The sequence below is a fragment of the Rhinoraja longicauda genome, chromosome 17 (genome assembly GCF_053455715.1).
Source record: "Rhinoraja longicauda isolate Sanriku21f chromosome 17, sRhiLon1.1, whole genome shotgun sequence".
NCBI lineage: Eukaryota > Metazoa > Chordata > Chondrichthyes > Rajiformes > Arhynchobatidae > Rhinoraja > Rhinoraja longicauda.
This window is the reverse complement of record NC_135969.1, coordinates 30,605,075-30,623,509: the sequence shown is the minus strand read 5'-3', so window position 1 is coordinate 30,623,509 and position 18,435 is coordinate 30,605,075. Positions and strand designations below refer to the sequence as shown.

Here is an 18,435-nt window from a genome sequence, read left to right as displayed (position 1 = left end):
AATTCAGAGTGTCGCTGAGGATCCTTCATTGCTTCTACTCTGGGGCTGTAGAGAGCATCCTGTCCGGCAACATTACAGTCTGGTTTGGGAACAGCTCTGCCCAGGACAGGATGGCCCTGCAGAGAGTAGTGCGTTCGGCAGAACGCACCATGGGAACTACACTCGTCCCCCTGCAGGACCTATACATCAGGAGGTGCAGATCCAGAGCAAGCAAGATCACGAGGGACCCCTGCCACCCCAGTAACGGACTGTTCCAGATGCTACGATCAGGCAAACGCCTCCGCTGTCACGCTGTGAAAACGGAGAGGATGAGACGGAGCTTCTTCCCACAGGCCATCAGGACTGTCAACTTTTATAACCCCAGAGACTAAATTTTTGTCGACACTTTTTGTGCTATGTTTAGTAACTTATTAACTTTATTTATATGCTGTAACTGTAATTCTTTTTGTGCACAACCCGCAGGCATTGCCACTTTCATTTCACTGCACATCGAGTATGTGTATGTGACAAATAAACTTGATTTGACTTCTACAAGTGTATGGCGGCAGAACATGCTGACTGGTTGCATCATAGACTGGTTTGGAAATTTGAATGCTCAAGAATGAAGGAGGCTGCAGAAAGTGATGAACATTGCCCATCCATCACAGGTACTAACCTCCCCACCATTGAAGGGATCTATAAGAAGCGCTGCCTCAAGAAGGCAGCTAATGTCATCAAAAACCCACACCACTCTGACAAAGTTCCCTTCTCCCTACTGCCATTGGGATGAAGATACTGGAGCCTGAGAACCATTATCTCCAAGGTTAAGGACAGTTTCTTCCCACCAACCATCAGATTCTTGAACTGTCCTGCAACCCGAAACACAACCCTACCTCTGCATCAAACCCACTAAGACTTGGCACCATGGTTGCTCTACGATCTTTGATTTTGGCTCTATCATGGTTTACTTGACTTGGAATAACTGATAATTTATTGCATATTTATTTTTCTTGTCGCATCTACTGTGCCTGTGAAACTGTCATGAGCACAAATTTAATTATTCCGGTTCATATGTGGTGAATATGACAAATAAATACTCTTGAACCTCAAATCATTTATCTAAGAAGGTTATCAGGAACGTTTGTTTTTTTAAAGCAATTACCACACAGCAGAATTGGGTTAACAAACCAGAAAATATGTAGATAATATAAACAGTTCACTTACTCTGAAAGCTTGAATGTGGTGGTCCCAGCCATTTCATTTTGTCTCTTCCCTCAGAATGTAGAAGTCTTGCTTCTTGAATCTTTAACTGCAAGAAGGATGCAATTTATCGACATCTGGAAGAAGAACCATTTAGGGCAGCGTATATAGTGCCAGAATTCACAAAGGCTAAAATAAATACTCTCTACGCTAAAGCAGTCTGCTGCATTTGAAAATGAACGCTTTTAAAAAATGAATAAATAGCAGTGTCCAGCGTTGAATTCGACATTCTCACTCTTTCAACTCACAGAATGAAGGGCAGATGAAAGAGCCTCTGTGTGTTTTATGTGTGCACCCAGGGACATGCACATTATGTACATATAATGAAGATCAGTGATGCCTGCCATGCACTGCAAACTCAGTGGGCCAAAACGCAGTATAATTAATGAAATAAAACTATTTGATGATTTGCAATATTATGACAGACTTTGTTGCCATCTTCCACAGATAAATATAGATCTTGCGCTTTAGATCAAATACTTTCTAATTATTCTCCACCTAATTGATATGTAAGAGACTAAGAAGCTATCAGTTGCTTTAGAGGTCGTGACTTTGAGGCTACAACCCAGTTAACAGCAACTTTCTCGAGAGACTGCCGAGGCCTTTCTACTCATTTATTTTCCCTTACATTGGATTCCCAGACAAAGCAATTTTACTGTAGTCAATTTACCTCATTTGAAGCTGTATCTCTAAAAGGTGCCACTGCAGGAGCTTGCACTGTCCCTGCCAATGGAAGGATCCATGACTTTGATAGACAGACATGAGAAGAACACATCAGGCAGAGAACTAAAGAACTCTTCAGTCAGAGGGTGGTGAATCTGCGGACTTCTTGTCACAGAAGGCTGTGGAGGCTGTCAATGGACATTTTAAAACCAGAGATAGATAGATTCTTGATTAGTACAGGTTTCAGGTTATGGGGAGAAGGCAAGACAATGGGGTTAGGAGGGAGAGATAGATCAGCCATGATTGAATGGCAGAGTAGACTTGATGAGCCAAATGGCCTAATGCTGCTCCTATCACTTATGACCTTATGACATTCAGAAAGGCTGCTATACAACTGCATGGGAATTGGGGAAAGTCTGAGATTGAATATGGGCGTGAGTTTCCACGGAGCACTGCGTGGTCCTTCCACCAAACCTATTCCTAACAGAGATTAAAAGGGTGTGTTGGATCCACAGTACGGTAGATTAGACATGGTGTTAAGAATGTGAATTTATGGCGTGGGACAAACTATGCAATTTTTTTCACATTTTCTTGGAGTAGCTGTTCCTATTGAATTTCTATAGTAAAGGAATCTGGCAGGGCTGTTTAAATTTTCATATGTTCACTAAAATGTCTTTACACATTTATTTGAAGATGCCTTTTTTATTGAAGGGGATTAGTTGTATCTTGATTCCCTAATATTCAGTGCCATAATGCAAGTGGACTGCAGAGTGCTCACTTTGTTATCTATTCCAGCCAGATTGCAGTCATAGTGGGTTAGTGTTTCACCACAGAAAAGAAGGGAAAGTTGATGGGTGCATCAATCTGGTAGTCAGAGCGATCCAGGGAGTTGAGGTAATGGGTGCTTTTCTCTGATCGTCATAGGGATTCAGAGAGTAGTGTTAATGGGCGCATTACTCTGGCATTCACACAGCTGATCTTCTCCCTGCTTTGATAAATCATTTGGTGTTACCACATGGGGTTCGAAAACAGCTTGAATTACAGTTGAATTCTTAAGAAATTGTGGAACGCAAGGCAATGTGCTGATGTAAATCTATCTGGAGTTTATATCCATCAACTGGTCTTAGTTGAAAAATATCTTTCTTCAGCTTCCCTGACAAAAATCAAAGTATCATTCAAACTGTGTGAGCCATCCCTCTTCACAATAGATGTTGAGATACCTTCCTTTCAAACAAATCAACCAACCGCTGATCAATCATCTTTTCTATTCTAAAATATATATTTTTAAAGGCATCCTAATCACTTTTCTTGCTCAAGCCTGATGAATCTTGTATCCAGTTCTTACACCCTCTGCCAAATCAAGTTAAATAATTTATTTTTGGATCTACATCTTGCGTTACTTTATAAAATGCCATCAAAGAAAGAGTTCAGAAAAAAGCTAACACTTGTTAAATAGGGGTTGAATGGTGGTTCTTGTTTTTGTTCATTTATGCATGCAGCCCGAATATAAGATTGAATATATATTGAACGTTGTGTATGTTACATTGCATTGCGTTACAAATATGTATTGAACGTATGAAATCAAATTGGAGGCTAGGAATAATGCGGTACAACAATGAGGGATTGCAATGCAATGATTAAGTCATGGGATGAATGACCAGACTGTCAAAGCAATTAAAGTAAAAAATTAAATGATACATTTTAAAAGGAAGAAATATCTAAGATATGTGGCAACGTTTTACATGGAATATGGGCCTCCTCCAGTGCCATAGTGAGGCCCGCCGGAAATTGGAGGAGCAGCACCTCATATTTCGCCTGGGCAGTTTGCAGCCCGGTGGTATGAACGTCGACTTCTCCAACTTCAGATAGCTCCTCTGTCCCTCCCTTCCCCTCCTCCTTCCCAGATCTCCCTCTATCTTCCTGTCTCCACCTATATCCTTCCTTTGTCCCACCCCCGACATCAGTCTGAAGAAGGGTCTCGACCCGAAACGTCACCCATTCCTTCTCTCCCGAGATGCTGCCTGACCTGCTGAGTTACTCCAGCATTTTGTGAATAAATCGATTTGTACCAGCATCTGCAGTTATTTTCTTATATATCTTGCAGATAAATAGTCTAATGTCGCTGCTGCATAACTAAGGCCTTATAAAAAAATGTTTCCTAGCTGGAGGGTTAAAATACGTGCATGGAGGTAAGGATAAATTTTCAGAACAACTCAGTTACGTCATAAATAAGATACTGTCCATAATGGCAGGCATCTCCATTTTAAATATCTATAAATATAATTGAAAATTTGCAGCATGGATTCATTATGACTTTGATAGGAATGGAGAAACACAGTAATGAAGGAGGAGATGTTAGACTAAAAGATAATCGGGTGACTTTACAGGTCAGGGCTCAGATAGACTGGTATTTCTTTCAATCAACCAATATGGCCACCAAAGGAATAAGAAGCAAGAAAATCATGCACAAATTCCAAAAAAAACTTTAAAAAGTTATGCAAATTTGCAGTTCAATGGTACAAATCAAAAATTACATTTTTTCTAAACCAAGTCAGAAATTTGTTTACAAATTAGGAAAGTTATTAGAAATAGAGACTGACCAGGAAGATGGAATTTCGTCAGGCAGCCAGTGTGGAGATAACACTAGTAGAAATCCTGTGGATAGAATGGCATCATTTTATATCTCCAACTTTTCTTAGTTTTGCTTTGAATGCAAAACAAAATTCCTTATACTTTGTCACAAAGGTTGGCATCTAAATCCAGAAATTAGTCGAGTTATTTATCCCTGAATATTTTCCCAGAGCGAAAATATCTCTTTTGAGGAGAGATGAGCAAACAGGAATGATAAGTTCCAAAATAGACTTTACCTGGTTGGACAGTGGAACTTGCTTTATTTTAGTGTCCTTTGCATGAATCCCAGAACCCATTTTCTTCATTCAAAACTGCTTCATATTCTTGTAGTCCGATTAATAATCACCCCCAAATCCTTTGTCATTTCAATTTCAGTCACATTATCATTACACACAATATTTTTGTTCTTCAGTTTTCCTTTTTTGAATTAATATTTTTACTTAAGAATCCTTTTTTTTAGGGTCATGATCAGATTAAGTGGAAATCATTGAAGTGTGGTTCTTTTTAAGAGGTACAAGTGTAGATAAGGATTTCATGCAGGTTTGCCTCTATTCCTTACAATATATACCCTTCATATTTTGCAAGCTTTCCATTTCTCCTTATTATAAACATTACTCTAGATTCATTCACATGAAAAATCCCCCTGCCAATTTTCAGTCAACTACTTGTGCCAAGCCCTTCTGTAGTCAGTCAATCTCCATTTTATTTGGCACATTCCCACCGAGCTCTGTGTTGTCAACAGATTTGTAAGCATCCCTTACTAGATTCCTAGTAAGAAACACAGCAGACTATACAGATCCTCATGAAACAATACTAATTAATTTCAGAAAATATTTGAAATACTCATTAGGTGCGGCAACGTTGACCAAAGAAGACCCTTCATCGGAACTCTGGAACTGGAAAACAAGTTAGGCAGAAAGTGGAGAGGGACGAGTAAGATAAAGCTGATTTGTGGGGTTGCAGGTTGGTAGATTAACGAAGGTGAATAACAAGAAGGAAAATAAACAAAGGAACATGTAGAAGATATAAATTGCCTGTCACAGTTGCTGCCGCGATGTAGATGCAGCAATGCAGGAGACAGCTGTTGCTGTGACAATTCCGATCACAGCTGTTGCTATGACAATGCAGGTCACAGCTATTGCTGCAACAATGCAGTTCACAGCCTTTGTTGTGACAATATAGATCACAGCTGTTGCTGCAATAATGCAGGCCACACCTATTGCTGTAACAATGCAGGTCAGAACTGTTGCTGCAACAATAAAGGTCAGCACTGCTGCTGTGATACAAAATCAAACGAAGTGTGTCGAGAATGCCCAGCAGATCAGACTATTTCTGTAGAGAGAGAATAGACTAGTTAATATGAGAGAAGGATCGCCTTACAACCAGTGCAGATGTGTTAATTAATTGAATTTGATTCTGTACCCTGCAATATGCCCAGTCATAAGATAAAGTGTTGTTCCTAAAGCTTAGATTAGCCCATCATTATTCTCACCCAATTCTGCATTTGCTTTCTCTCGTGTTGAGGAGATCACACCGAATGCAAGGCACTAAATTTGGAAGACGGGCAAGTCGCCATTGCAGAGTGAAAGGAGGTAAGGCAAAAAAGTCACACAATCTGCTTTTGGTTTCCCCAATGTTGAGGAGATCACATTGGAAGCACCGAATGTAAATGCACGAAATTGGAAGACAAATCACTGTTTCATGCACAAAGGCTGCTTGTCTCACTGGATAATGGGGAGGAATGAAAAAGCTGAAGAAATGTTTCATCTCCTGCAGTTTCATTGGGAAATTGCCACGAGAAAGGAAGATGTCAAGAATGGTTGAGAGGAAGCCACAGTTAAGGAAGAAAGAGAGACTCCAATGTAGAAAGCCTGTTCCTCTGGAGAGATATGATGGAGAAATAGGAAGAAGAAAAATGGAAATAAGTCCTTATATGAAGCAGAGGAAATGTGGTTGAGGTAGTTGTGGGAGTCCATGGGCTTGTAATAGATGTTTGTGGCTAGCCTAGATGAAAGCAAAGTGATTAAGACAATGGAAGAGTCAGAGATGGACCATGTTAAAGTGGAGCAGAGTGGAAGTGGGCAGCAACAGTGATGAAGCTTCTCAGTTCTGTGTGAGACCACCAAGCAGCCCTTAAACACCTATCAGTGTACTGGAACAAAGAGTTGAGGGTGCGGCAGGAGTAGAACTAAAACAAAAAAACTGTTCCATATATTCGATAAAGGAACAGGCAGAGAACCTGGGCCATGTACATTTCCATGTCTACTGCTTAGATCTGGGAAAGTGAGCCAAGGTGAAAGGTATTGTAATCATGTGTTGGCTTTCCGCTGACTGGTTAGCACACAACAAAAGCTTTTCACTGTACCTCAGTCCACGTGACAATAAACTAAACTAGGAGCTGTTTCAATATGGGAATTAATTTAGCCAAGTGAATGAATGTATTTGCAGAGGGGAACAGTTTGGGCCTGTGTTCATGAACAAAGCTGTGTTCATGGATGAAGTTAGGACTGGGAAACTGTCCAAGTGATAAAGGGAATCAGAGGCGACACAGATGCAAGTGGAAAGGCAGTGATCTGGAGGAGAGGGAATGGAGTCAAGGTACGAAGAAATGTTTTTTATGTGGAAGGAGCAGACTAAAAGGATGAGTCTGCCTGGACAATCCTACTTGTGGATCTTAGGTAGGACATAGGAGTTGGGTGTGGAATGTTGGGAGGATATTAAGGTTGGAAGCTATGAAGGGAATATCATCTGTGGAAATTGCATCAGTTACTTAGGAACTTACTGCCCTGCGCTTGGTCCAAAGGGAGGCATGAGGAGGTGGCCGAGAGCTGATGCTTCGCCTCTGTGAGATAGGGGTGATTTTGTCAACGGCAAAAACATCCCTGTTGTAAGCACGTTTGATGACAACATCAGCATTGGTCTATAGTGTAGAGTACTGCAAACATAGAAGGGTTAGAGCGAGTGAGGAGAGTGGAAAAATCAAGACAGTTAATGTTGCATTGACCAGGTGGCTCTTTAACAGCAGGATCACCTTGGGAACTCTGACCTATCCTTCTCTTGGAGCTCTTTCCTTCGAAGATTATCCCTCTCCCCATCCCTGAAATGTAAAACTAACTTGGTTTATCACATTTGCCACTTCTGATAAAGGGACTCAATGCTGAAACGTTAACTCAATTTCCTTTTGCTCAGATGCTGCCTAAACTGCTGAGTGTTTCCAGAGTTTCCTGTTTCTGATTTCAGCACCTGCAGGTTTTGATTTTCAATTCTCATTATTTTGTCCTTCAGAGCATTTTCCATTTAGTATCTTCTGCAGTTAAGATGAATATGTCCTACCATCGCTTGCTTTTATGTTTATATATATATATATTATATATAAACATAGCACAAAAAGTAAGGAAATTTGTGTTTGGTAGATTATTTCTTTGTTGTAACAATGCTTCTTGGCAATAAATCTTATACCGTTGGAAAGCCTGTTTATTTCCCTTTTAAATGGTGCCACATTTGTAAGGAACATGCATTTGTGGGATGAGCAGCAGAGCTGAGTATATGGGTTGCGCCCATGAAAAATTTGCCAAATCTTCTCTGCCAATGCCAAACAGCTTATTCTGCTGTTGCTATTGACTCTTGTTTTGAGCTTCTGGTACCCCCAGGTGCTGACAATCAGGTGCCTGATTGGCAGCATCTGTGAGCATGGGCCCTGCTACAGTGGTCAGTAGGTGTCTGCTCCAAGAATCGGCATGCCACGTTTGACTGATCTGGATAGGGCCCATGCAATAGGGCAACTTCAAGCTGGTGTTCCGCAAAACCAAGTTGCGGCATTATTTGGAGTGAGCCCTAGTACCATCTCCAAAGTGAAGGCCAAGTTCCATATAACGGGGGATGTCAGAGACAGGCCGCGAAGTGGGCGTCCCAAGAAGACGACACCCGAAGAAGACCGTTTCCTCACCCTGTCAGCACTTAGGAACCGTAGGCTGTCTTCTACAGATTTGCAGTCAAGGTTTGCAGGACAATATGGCCGACGGCTCGCTGCCCAGACAATTCGGAACAGACTGCACGCAGCCGATCTCCGGTCTCATAGGGCTGCCAGGAGGCCTGCCATGACTGCCCTTCACCGTCAGGCCCGTTTGCGCTGGTGTCGGCAACACGTGCACTGGAACCTGAACATGTGGAGGAACGTTATGTTCAGCGATGAGTCCAGATTCTGCCTACGGCAGTTGGATCATAGGGTCAAAGTGTGGAGAAGACGCGGAGAACGCTATGCTGATTGCTGCACCGATAGAGTAACATCTTTTGGTGGAGGCAGTGTGATGGTGTGGGGCGGCATCTCCCTCACTGGAAAAACGAGGCTTGTCATCATTGGAGGCAATCTCAATGCAGAGAGATATCGAGATGAGATTCTGCAACCAGTGGCAATCCCATATCTCCACAGTCTGGGACCGAACTCTATCCTCCAAGATGACAATGCTCGCCCCCACAGAGCAGGGTTTCTCAGAGACTACCTCCAGAATTTGGGAGTGGAGAGGATGGAATGGCCTGCCAGCAGTCCTAACCTCAACCCCATTGAACACTTGTGGGATCAGCTTGGGCGTGCTGTTCGTGCCAGAGTGACCAACACAACCACGTTGGCTGACTTGCGACAAATGCTGGTTGAAGAATGGGATGCCATCCCACAACAGTGTGTGACCAGGCTGGTGACCAGCATGAGGAGGAGGTGCCAGGCTGTTGTGGCTGTGTATGGTTCTTCCACACGCTACTGAGGCTCCTGTTTATTAAATGAATAAATTGTTAAATTGCCAATATGTCTTGTTTCTTCAGACTTCAATCATCCAATCCACCAAACAACACCGAACAAGAGTCAATGGCAGAATAAGCTGTTTGGCATTGGCAGAGAAGATTTGGCAGATTTTTCATGGGCGCAACCCACATACTCAGCTCTGCTGCTCATCCCACAAATGCATGTTCCTTACAAATGTGGCGCCATTTAAAAGGGAAATAAACAGGCTTTCCAACGGTATAAGATTTATTGCCAAGAAGCATTGTTACAACAAAGAAATAATCTACTAAACACAAATTTCCTTACTTTTTGTGCTATGTTTATATATATATGCGGTTAGAGGCAGTCTGGGGCAGTGCAACTAACGAATGCCACTCCTAACCCACTCCAAGGACATCTTTGACTGGGTCAAGTGGTAGCAAAGATGGTAAATCACTTTATTTATTGAATGGAAAGTCAATTCTCTTCCTTGATGCAAAATCATACTTCATCTTAACTGAGAAACTGCAAATGAAGAGTAACTTTACAGATTCACCATCAATGTCTGAGCATAGCAACTGCCAGATAAATCTAGCTAATTCCAATATGTGATATTTCTTTGGTCTTCCTGCTCTGGCTGCAATAAAACAAACACAACATAATTTAATGCAAAACCTCTTGAGGCATCTGCTGTTGCGAGGTTTATGCATAGAAGCAATCTGATTTACCAAGATGAACTGCTAATCGTGCCACCGGCCAGTTTTTTGCTTTTGCCTACATTAGCCGAAACAATGAAGAGTACTTAGTCACAGATTTTGTTTATACTTCTCAGTTTGAGCAGTCTGGTATGTATCGCAAGATCCGGGTTCGGAACTGACTATGGGTGCTATCTTTACGGAGTTTGTACATTTTTCTTGTGCCTGTGTGGCTTTTCTCCGGGTGCTCTGATTCCCTCCCACACTCCAAAGACATACAGAAGCCATTTAACCTACAAGCCTGTATGTCTTTGGGCTTCTTTCCATGATGTACCTCTAAAGTCCAAAAAGTGGTTACAGGTTGGTATTACCCTTGGGGTAATTTGAAGGGGATTTGTTCAGTGCATGTTTGACTTGGTGTAGGGCTCGAATGTAACCATTCCTATATGGTTTTGGTAGCAATGCATGTAACATGTTTCACGTCAGTACTACAGTCAGGATAGAAGGAACAATGAAAGGTTTGGTCCATGATTGTGAAAACTCTTCACAAATCTATGAAAGTTGAAATCAGCTGGCTCACTTTGAAACCAGGACTTTCTCGTAACATTTGCTTTAATTTCATGCGCTCTTTCAGAACAACAACGGGGCTAACTCTGAAATCACAGCAGAAATAGCCATTCCATCTCCCATTGTTAATAAATAAATCTGGCATAAAGAATGAATGCTGAAAACTCTCACAGTTCAAGCAGCATCAATGGAAAGAGAAACAAAGTTCATGTTTCAGGTCAGAGACCCTTTAACAGGGTTTCTTTGAGCTACACTGATAAAGGGGCTGGTTTGCACAGACACTGAGTGTTTCCAGGATTTTCTGTTTATTTATTTATTTCTGATTTCCAGAACCTGCAGGGTTTCTTTTATTTTCATCGCATAGTTATTCCTTGACAAAGTCAACAATGCACCATCCCTGCAGGGAAGACTTCAATGGAAGGTCTGAAGAAAGGTCCCGACCTGAAACATCACCCATCCTTTTTCTCCAGAGTTGCTGCCTGAGCCGCTGATTACTCCAGCATTTTGAGTCAATCTTCAATGGAAGGAGGTCTATTTAGAAATAATAGCATGTCAATGCATGAGGAAATGGTGAATTTACTCTCATTACTTCAGATCTTCTCAATTCAACTTATTTTTGCTCCATCAATGCTGTTGTATACAACTGTTTGAACAGTGCACCATTCAAGTTAATGCGACTCACTGTGAAGTATACATTTGCAGCATTCCCAGGCGATGTGCTAGTGACCATGGCTATCTCAGCAGAAGATGGACACTCAGTCTACGTCTGAAGAAGGGTCTCGATCTGAAAGATGTTGCCTGTCCCACTGGGTTACTCCAGCTTTTTGTGTCTATCCACAATCTACTGACATGAATGCAGCATGCTAACACCCTAGGGCATCATGCACCTTTGTTATTTTCATGACTGCATTAAATCCTGCCTCTGTGTGAGCATAATTTAATCCAGTCAGCATTAAATGACCTGATCTATCACATTTAGAACAGTGATAGTGTCGGAAGGAACTGCAGATGCTGATTTAAACCAAAGATAGACACAAAAAGCTGGAGTAACTCAGCGGGACAGGCAGCATCTCTGGAGAGAAGGAATGGGTGACGTTTCGGTCGAGATCCTTCTTCAGACTAGTCAGAGGAAAGGGAAAGGAGAGATATAGACAATGATGTAGAGAGATATAGAACAATGAATGAAAGAAATGCAAAAAAGATACGACGATAAAGGAAGCAGGCCATTGGTAGTTTTTTGGGGGGTGAAAACGAGAAGCTGGGGTGACTTGAGTAGGGGAGGGATGGAGAGAGAGGGAATGCCGGGGCTACCTGAAGTTGGAGAAATCAATATTCATACCCGACAGTAATAGAATGGGCAAGAGTGGGAAATGACTTCAATCCCCATTGTACTATACCTGCCTTTATCTTTGGTTATGAGTAAACCAAATAGTGGTGACATAAAAACCAACTAATCCATAATCATACCATTGTAGAACATTGGAGTTGGCGTACTCCCTTCAGGGTTGTATGTACACTTAAAAAGTTACACTTTATTGTGGAATTTCTATCGTTATTCTTTAGTGTGATATATATCAATTGAGAGTGATAGTGGGCTGCAGTTATCTGCTCTCATGCCAGACAAGGCACATTAAGGATCCACTGGGATTCTGTACTCACTTTGCTTCCCAGAGTACGATACATCAGTGAGTCAATTCCAACCTGGAGCAGCTGCACCTAGGCTCATGAGAAGTCAACTGCCTAATGCAAACAATTAAAAGTGTGTCTATATTACAAGGACGAGACTCCTTTACAACAAAAAGTTGTCACCTTTATATCACATGTTCAATGCCGACCTGTAACCCACCTGGTTTGTTTGATTTCAATTCCGTTAGCTGTTAAACTCACCAGTAACTTCAATATCATGGGAGGATATTTCCTGAGGCCAGCACTGAGGACAAATACAATGGAATCCGAGCAATGAAAGAGAATGCATCAAGACAGGCGTGGAAGTGATGAGTGGTGGACAGTCCATAGCTTTCTCCTAAGTAAACACAAATAAATATTTCTATAACCTCCCCATTAATACCTGAACATGGCATTATGTTCTGATTTCTTTTTCCACAGATGCTGCTTGACCTGCTGAGTTTTCCAGCATCGGTTCAGATATCCAGCATCTGCAGTGTTCTTGATTTGCATTGTTTACACGTCCTTCCGTGAACATACGATCCCTTACATTTCCCACTTGCGCTGCATCAAACCGTGCCATTTTCAAACCTAAAGTGCATTTGCATGCAGAACAAGAGATGTTAAAAAGAGATGTTAGAGAGAGAATATTACATTACATGTTGATGTAACATGTAATCAACATCAACATGCAACATGAAAGTAAGCATGCAGGTACAGCAGGCAGTGAAGAAAGCCAATGGCATGTTGGCCTTCATGACAAGAGGAGTTAAGTATAGGAGCAAAGAGGTCCTTCTGCGGTTGTACAGGGCCCTAGTGAGACTGCACCTGGAATACTGTGTGCAGTTTTGGTCTCCAAATTTGAGGAAGGACATTCTTGTTATTGAGGGAGTGCAGCGTAGGTTCACGAGGTTAATTTCCGGGATGGCAGGACTGTCGTAAGTTGAAAGACTGGAGCGACTTGGGCTTGTATACACTGGAATTTAGAAGGATGAGAGGGGATCTTATCGAAACATAAGATTATTAAGGGATTGGACACGTTAGAGGCAGGAAACATGTTCCCAATGTTGGGGGAGTCCAGAACCAGGGGCCACGGTTTAAGGGGTAGGCCTTTTAGAATGGAAATGAGAAAAAACTTTTTCAGTCAGAGAGTTGTAAATCTGTGGAATTCTCTGCCTCAGAAGGCAGTGGAGGCCAATTCTCTGAATGCTTTCAAGAGATAGTTAGATAGAGCTAGATAGAGCTCTTAATGATAGTGGAGTCAGGGGGTATGGGGAGAGGGCAGGAACGGGGTACTGATTGTGAATGATCAGCCACGATCACATTGAATGGCGGTGCTGGTTCAAAGGCCCGAATGGCCTACTCCTGCACCTATTGTCTATATTATTCTCTCTAACATTTCTTTTTAATCTGTGAACAAGATGACTCTGCGAACATTGGGATCATTTGCCCTCACACGATCAGATTTGCTTTGTCCAATCCTTCCCTCTCCGATTTTCTCTCCAATTGAGAACTGATTGCTTATTTCCCTAGTTCTGTCGAAGTGCCTTCAACCTGAAACAGTGATTCTGTTTCTCTCTCCGCAGGTGCTGCCTGACCTGCTGAGTATTTCCAGCTATTTCTGCATTTATTTCATGGAATAAAATACAGCTTTCATCTTTCTATGTGCTTCCCGTTAGTTCCAATGTATAATATTTGAACTCTTAAATTCAAACTAGCTCTGGATATGGAGATAACAAGGAACTGCAGGTTTACCAAAAAAAGACACAAAATGCTGAAGTAATTCAATAGGTCAGGTAGCATCAAGAGAGAAAAGGAACAGACTCAAGAAGGGTTCCGACCCGAAACATTAACTATTCTTTTTCTACAGAGATGCTGCCTGACCCACTGAGTTGTTCCTACATTTAGTGTCTTTCTTGATTTTCAGTTTAGTTTAGTTTAGAGATACAGCGGGGAAACAGGCCCTTCGGACCACCGAGTTCGCACCAATCAGCGATATCCACGCACTAACGCTATCCTACTCACTAAGGACAATTTACAATTTTACAAACCAATTAGCCTACAAACCTGTACATCATTGGAGTGTGGGAGGAAACTGGAGCTCCTGGAGAAAACCCACGCAGTTCATGGGGAGAATGTGCAAACTCCGTACAGACAGCTCTGTAGTCAGCACCACATTCTGGATGCTTCGCTCACTTTATACTATCCTCTTACTGCAACATCTACACTCGTGGAGGGCTAGTGGGAGATTTCACAAGTACCATTCGCTGTGTACCTTTTTGCCAGCCAATTACATTAGGGACTGGCATGATTAAGAGCACCCTGCTGTTACACGAGTCTGAGGTTTTATGTAGGACGTGCAGAAAACAAAGAGAATCCATACACCTCAATCATAAAACATGCTCTGTAAATATTTCAGAAGCTGCCATACACCTCACAGTGGACTGTATGAATGACTTGTTAATGTGATGACCATGATGAGATCTCTGTAAGAAAATAACTGCAGATGCTGGTACAAATCGAAGATATTTATTTCACAAAATGCTGGAATAACTCAGCAGGTCAGGCAGCATCTCAGGAGAGAAGGAATGGGTGACATTTCGGGTTGAGACCCTTCTTCGTCTTGACCCGAAACGTCACCCATCCCTTCTCCCCTGAGATGCTGCCTGACCATGATGAGATCTCTGGTAGGTACTTGAGCTTCTCTTTTTAGTTCTCTGCTTGCCCTCACCATAACGTTTACATCAAACCTGCTGGAATTGTACTTTGTATTGAATGAAGAAGGGCTTCAACCCAAAACGTCACATATTCCTTTTCTCCAGAGATGCTGTCTGACCCGCTGAGTAACTCCAGCTTTTTGTGTCTATCTGTTGTATTTTTAAACATGGGGTGAGAGGAATGAATAGTGTGGCGCAAGGATAGGACAACGGTTCGCAGGATGGCTGGGATGGTGTCGACGGCTGCAATGGGCCTTTGTGGCCAGCTGCAGCTGGGACTGTAAAATGGCACCTCTTGCCTCCAGACTCAGTGGGATGTCTGTACATTCTGGCCTAACCAGGGGAGTGAGTCTTGCTAAGTGGTGCACACAAAAAAGTATTTTGCTGTACATGTGATAATAAATAAACCATGAGACCATGTACACCAAGACAGATTTCCAACAGGCAATGTCTTCTGAACATCCAATATCCAATACCTTCCTTCCCATGTGAAGCATCCGAAATAACCCTTGCTCATTTGTGTCCAACTTATTCTTCCTTCTTACCATCTCTGTTCTGCAATACTTTGCTTTAGAGATACAGCGTGGAAACAGGCTCTTCGGCACACCGAGTCCATTAAGGAAATAGCCTGGCAGAACCTAATTCATTTTCACATTGATTTATAATATTTTTAAAATACTACCTCAACTTACTGTGAGAACATTCTGAGAGTTGTCAATAAGACACTTCAAGGGACTGTGCGATCTGCCAATGCTGGTGATACTGACTGACAGAACTCACCTGTATTTCAAAGAGCACAGCTGCAACGTGACCTGGGTGTCATGGTGCACCAGTCATTGAAAGCAAGCATGCAGGTGCAGCAGGCAGTGAAGAAAGCGAATGGTATGTTGGCATTCATAGCAAGAGGATTTGAGTTTAGGAGCAGGGAGGTTCTGCTGCAGTTGTACAGGGCCTTGGTGAGACCTAACCTGGAGTATTGTGTGCAGTTTTGGTCTCCTAACCTGAGGAAAGACGTTCTTGCCTTAGAGGGCGTACAGAGAAGGTTCACCAGATTAATCCCTGGGATGGCGGGACTTGCATATGAGGAAAGACTGGATAGACTGGGCTTGTACTCGCTGGAATTTAGAAGACTGAGGGGGGATCTTATAGAAACATATAAAATTCTTAAGGGGTTGGAGAGGCTAGATGCGGGAAGATTGTTCCCGATGTTGGGGGAGTCCAGAACCAGGGGTCACATCTTAAGGATAAGGGGGAAGTCTTTTAGGACCGAGATGAGAAAACATTTCTTCACACAGTGAGTGGTGAGTCTGTGGAATTCTCTGCCACAGAAGGTAGTTGAGGCCAGTTCATTGGCTATATTTAAGAGGGAGTTAGATGTGGCCCTTTTTGCTAAAGGGATCAGGGGGTATGGAGAGAAGGCAGGTACAGGCTACTGAGCTGGATGATCAGCCATGATCATATTGAATGGCGGTGCAGGCTCGAAGGGCCGAATGGCCTACTCCTGCACCTATTTTCTATGTTTCTATGTTTCTATGTTTATTTTGTTTTATTTTAACATTACAGATTCACATTGCATGTATAGCAAAGTGTGGAGGAAGGGGTTACCAGTTTAAACCAACTCAGAGCTAGACAGAGGCAGGCATACTATAATAGATGCATAGGCTTGCTGTAAGAATTGGCCACAGAAGCAATTGGAAAGGGACTTAATCATTCACACATGGCATCATTTGAACAGCGGGTGTCAAATAAACAAACTACCATTGCCACATGAGCTCAGCAACTTTCAATTTGTCACTAGATTGCAATGCGTCATTTTGAGGTGTATTCAGTATTTTTGCATTAACACATTAACAGGCAAACATAATTCCAGTCATTGGACATAGACAGCTAATAAATGGCATCACAAAATGCTGGAGTGACTCAGCGGGCCAGGCAGCGTCTCAGGAGAGAAGGAATGGGTGACGTTTCGGTTCGAGACCCTTCAGACTGATGTCAGTGGAGGGGGCGGGACAAAGAAGAAGGGTCTCGACCCGAAACGTCACGCATTCCTTCTCTCCTGAGATGCTGCCTGGCCCGCTGAGTTTCTCCAACATTTTGAGATACCTTCGATTTGTACCAGCATCTGCAGTTATTTTCCTACGCTACTAAATGGCATGTCCCTTGGCAATGGGACATGTTGGCCGGTGTGGGCAAGTTGAGTGATTGGCCTGTCGCCATGCTGTAAGACTCTATGACTCTAGGTATAAATCATAAGGTCATGGGTGATAGGAGTAGAATTAGGCCATTCAGCCCATCATTTACTCCGCCATTCAATCATGGCTGATCTATCTCTCACTCCGAAACCCATTCTCCTGCCTTCTCCCCATAACCTCGGACACCTGTACTAATCAAGAACCTTTCTATCTCTGCCCTAAAAATATCCACTGGGAAAATCAGCCAGAGAGGCAGTTGGGATGCTACAATCGGTTTCAATACTTAAGGGTTAGGGGAAAGGGAAATTTATCAGTGGCTTCTAATCAAATCTTCTGCTCAAGAGAGGAGTCCAGTCCTTGTCCCTCAATTTTTCCTCCCACTCTATTGAGATTCCTGCTCCCAATTAGATTGCATACGTTATCAGTGAGCTCTGGTTCCCGATTGGACTTGGTTGTTGGTTGAGATCCTATTCCAACAGGGATTAACTTCATTCTCCTGAATGGGACCCTAGGTCTTAAATGAATAGTGACTGCCATATTTCTGATGAACAACATGCTGCCTGCTAGAACATGTGCAGGTGTGGATGGATGACTGTGCTGAACCATGATGACTTCCACAATGCAATCCCCATGTCATACGTTTATAACAACTGTGATACTTCACTGAAATTTCTATGAAAGCAATATTTTATAAAAATGGAATTGAAAAATATCAAAATCTGGTAATTTTAGGGAAAAGCAACTGGAAAGATAATAACAACATTGACCAAACTCAACGAAAAATTCCAAATGTTTCTTTGCAGTGCCATTGAGGAAAAGCAATCTCCTATCACTCCTCAGTCTAGTCCAAGCATGGCTCAGACATCTTAATACTCGCTGAAGTGCCGTAGTCAGCGATTTGGCTGTGAAGTGACTGCCGGGTTGCAGAGTAGCTGCTGGGGGCTCGGTAAACAAAAGACACATTACCAAAAGACAAGACTTCATTTCTGATCTTCAGCTTTCTATAATATATTATTCCATGAGGCATATCATAGATTTCAAATGAATTTTAAGAATATATTACCGCTATTGTGACATGTCTCGGTCTCATTTTTTTTTTTAAAATCCCAGTCCAAAATAATGATGGAGAAAACCAGAGAAGAAAAATGTCAATGTCAGCATTGATCTATGTGCAAGTTTACATCTTGCAGTATTGTGTACAGTTCTGGTCGCCTCGTTACAGGAAAGATGTAAAGGTTTTGGAGAGAGTGCAGAGGAGGTTTACTAGAATGGTGCCTGGAGTAGAGGGTTTCAGCTACAGGGAGAGGTTGGAT

At 42.3% G+C, this 18,435-nt stretch overlaps 1 protein-coding gene across 3 annotated transcripts in view; it reads right to left on the bottom strand.

The window, feature by feature from the left end:
• LOC144601647 (uncharacterized) overlaps positions 1-18,435 on the bottom strand; it is an 84,372-nt gene that overhangs the window by 19,255 nt on the left and 46,682 nt on the right. For all 3 annotated transcript variants that reach the window (XM_078413879.1, XM_078413877.1, XM_078413878.1), the window contains exons 3-6: positions 12,436-12,571; positions 4,503-4,557; positions 1,910-2,090; positions 1,204-1,288 (exon numbers count right to left, since the gene is read on the bottom strand). In XM_078413879.1, coding sequence (XP_078270005.1) covers positions 2,072-2,090; positions 4,503-4,557; positions 12,436-12,571 — 210 coding nt within the window. In that variant the 3' untranslated portion in view covers positions 1,204-1,288; positions 1,910-2,071. The remainder of the gene's footprint in view (positions 1-1,203; positions 1,289-1,909; positions 2,091-4,502; positions 4,558-12,435; positions 12,572-18,435) is intronic.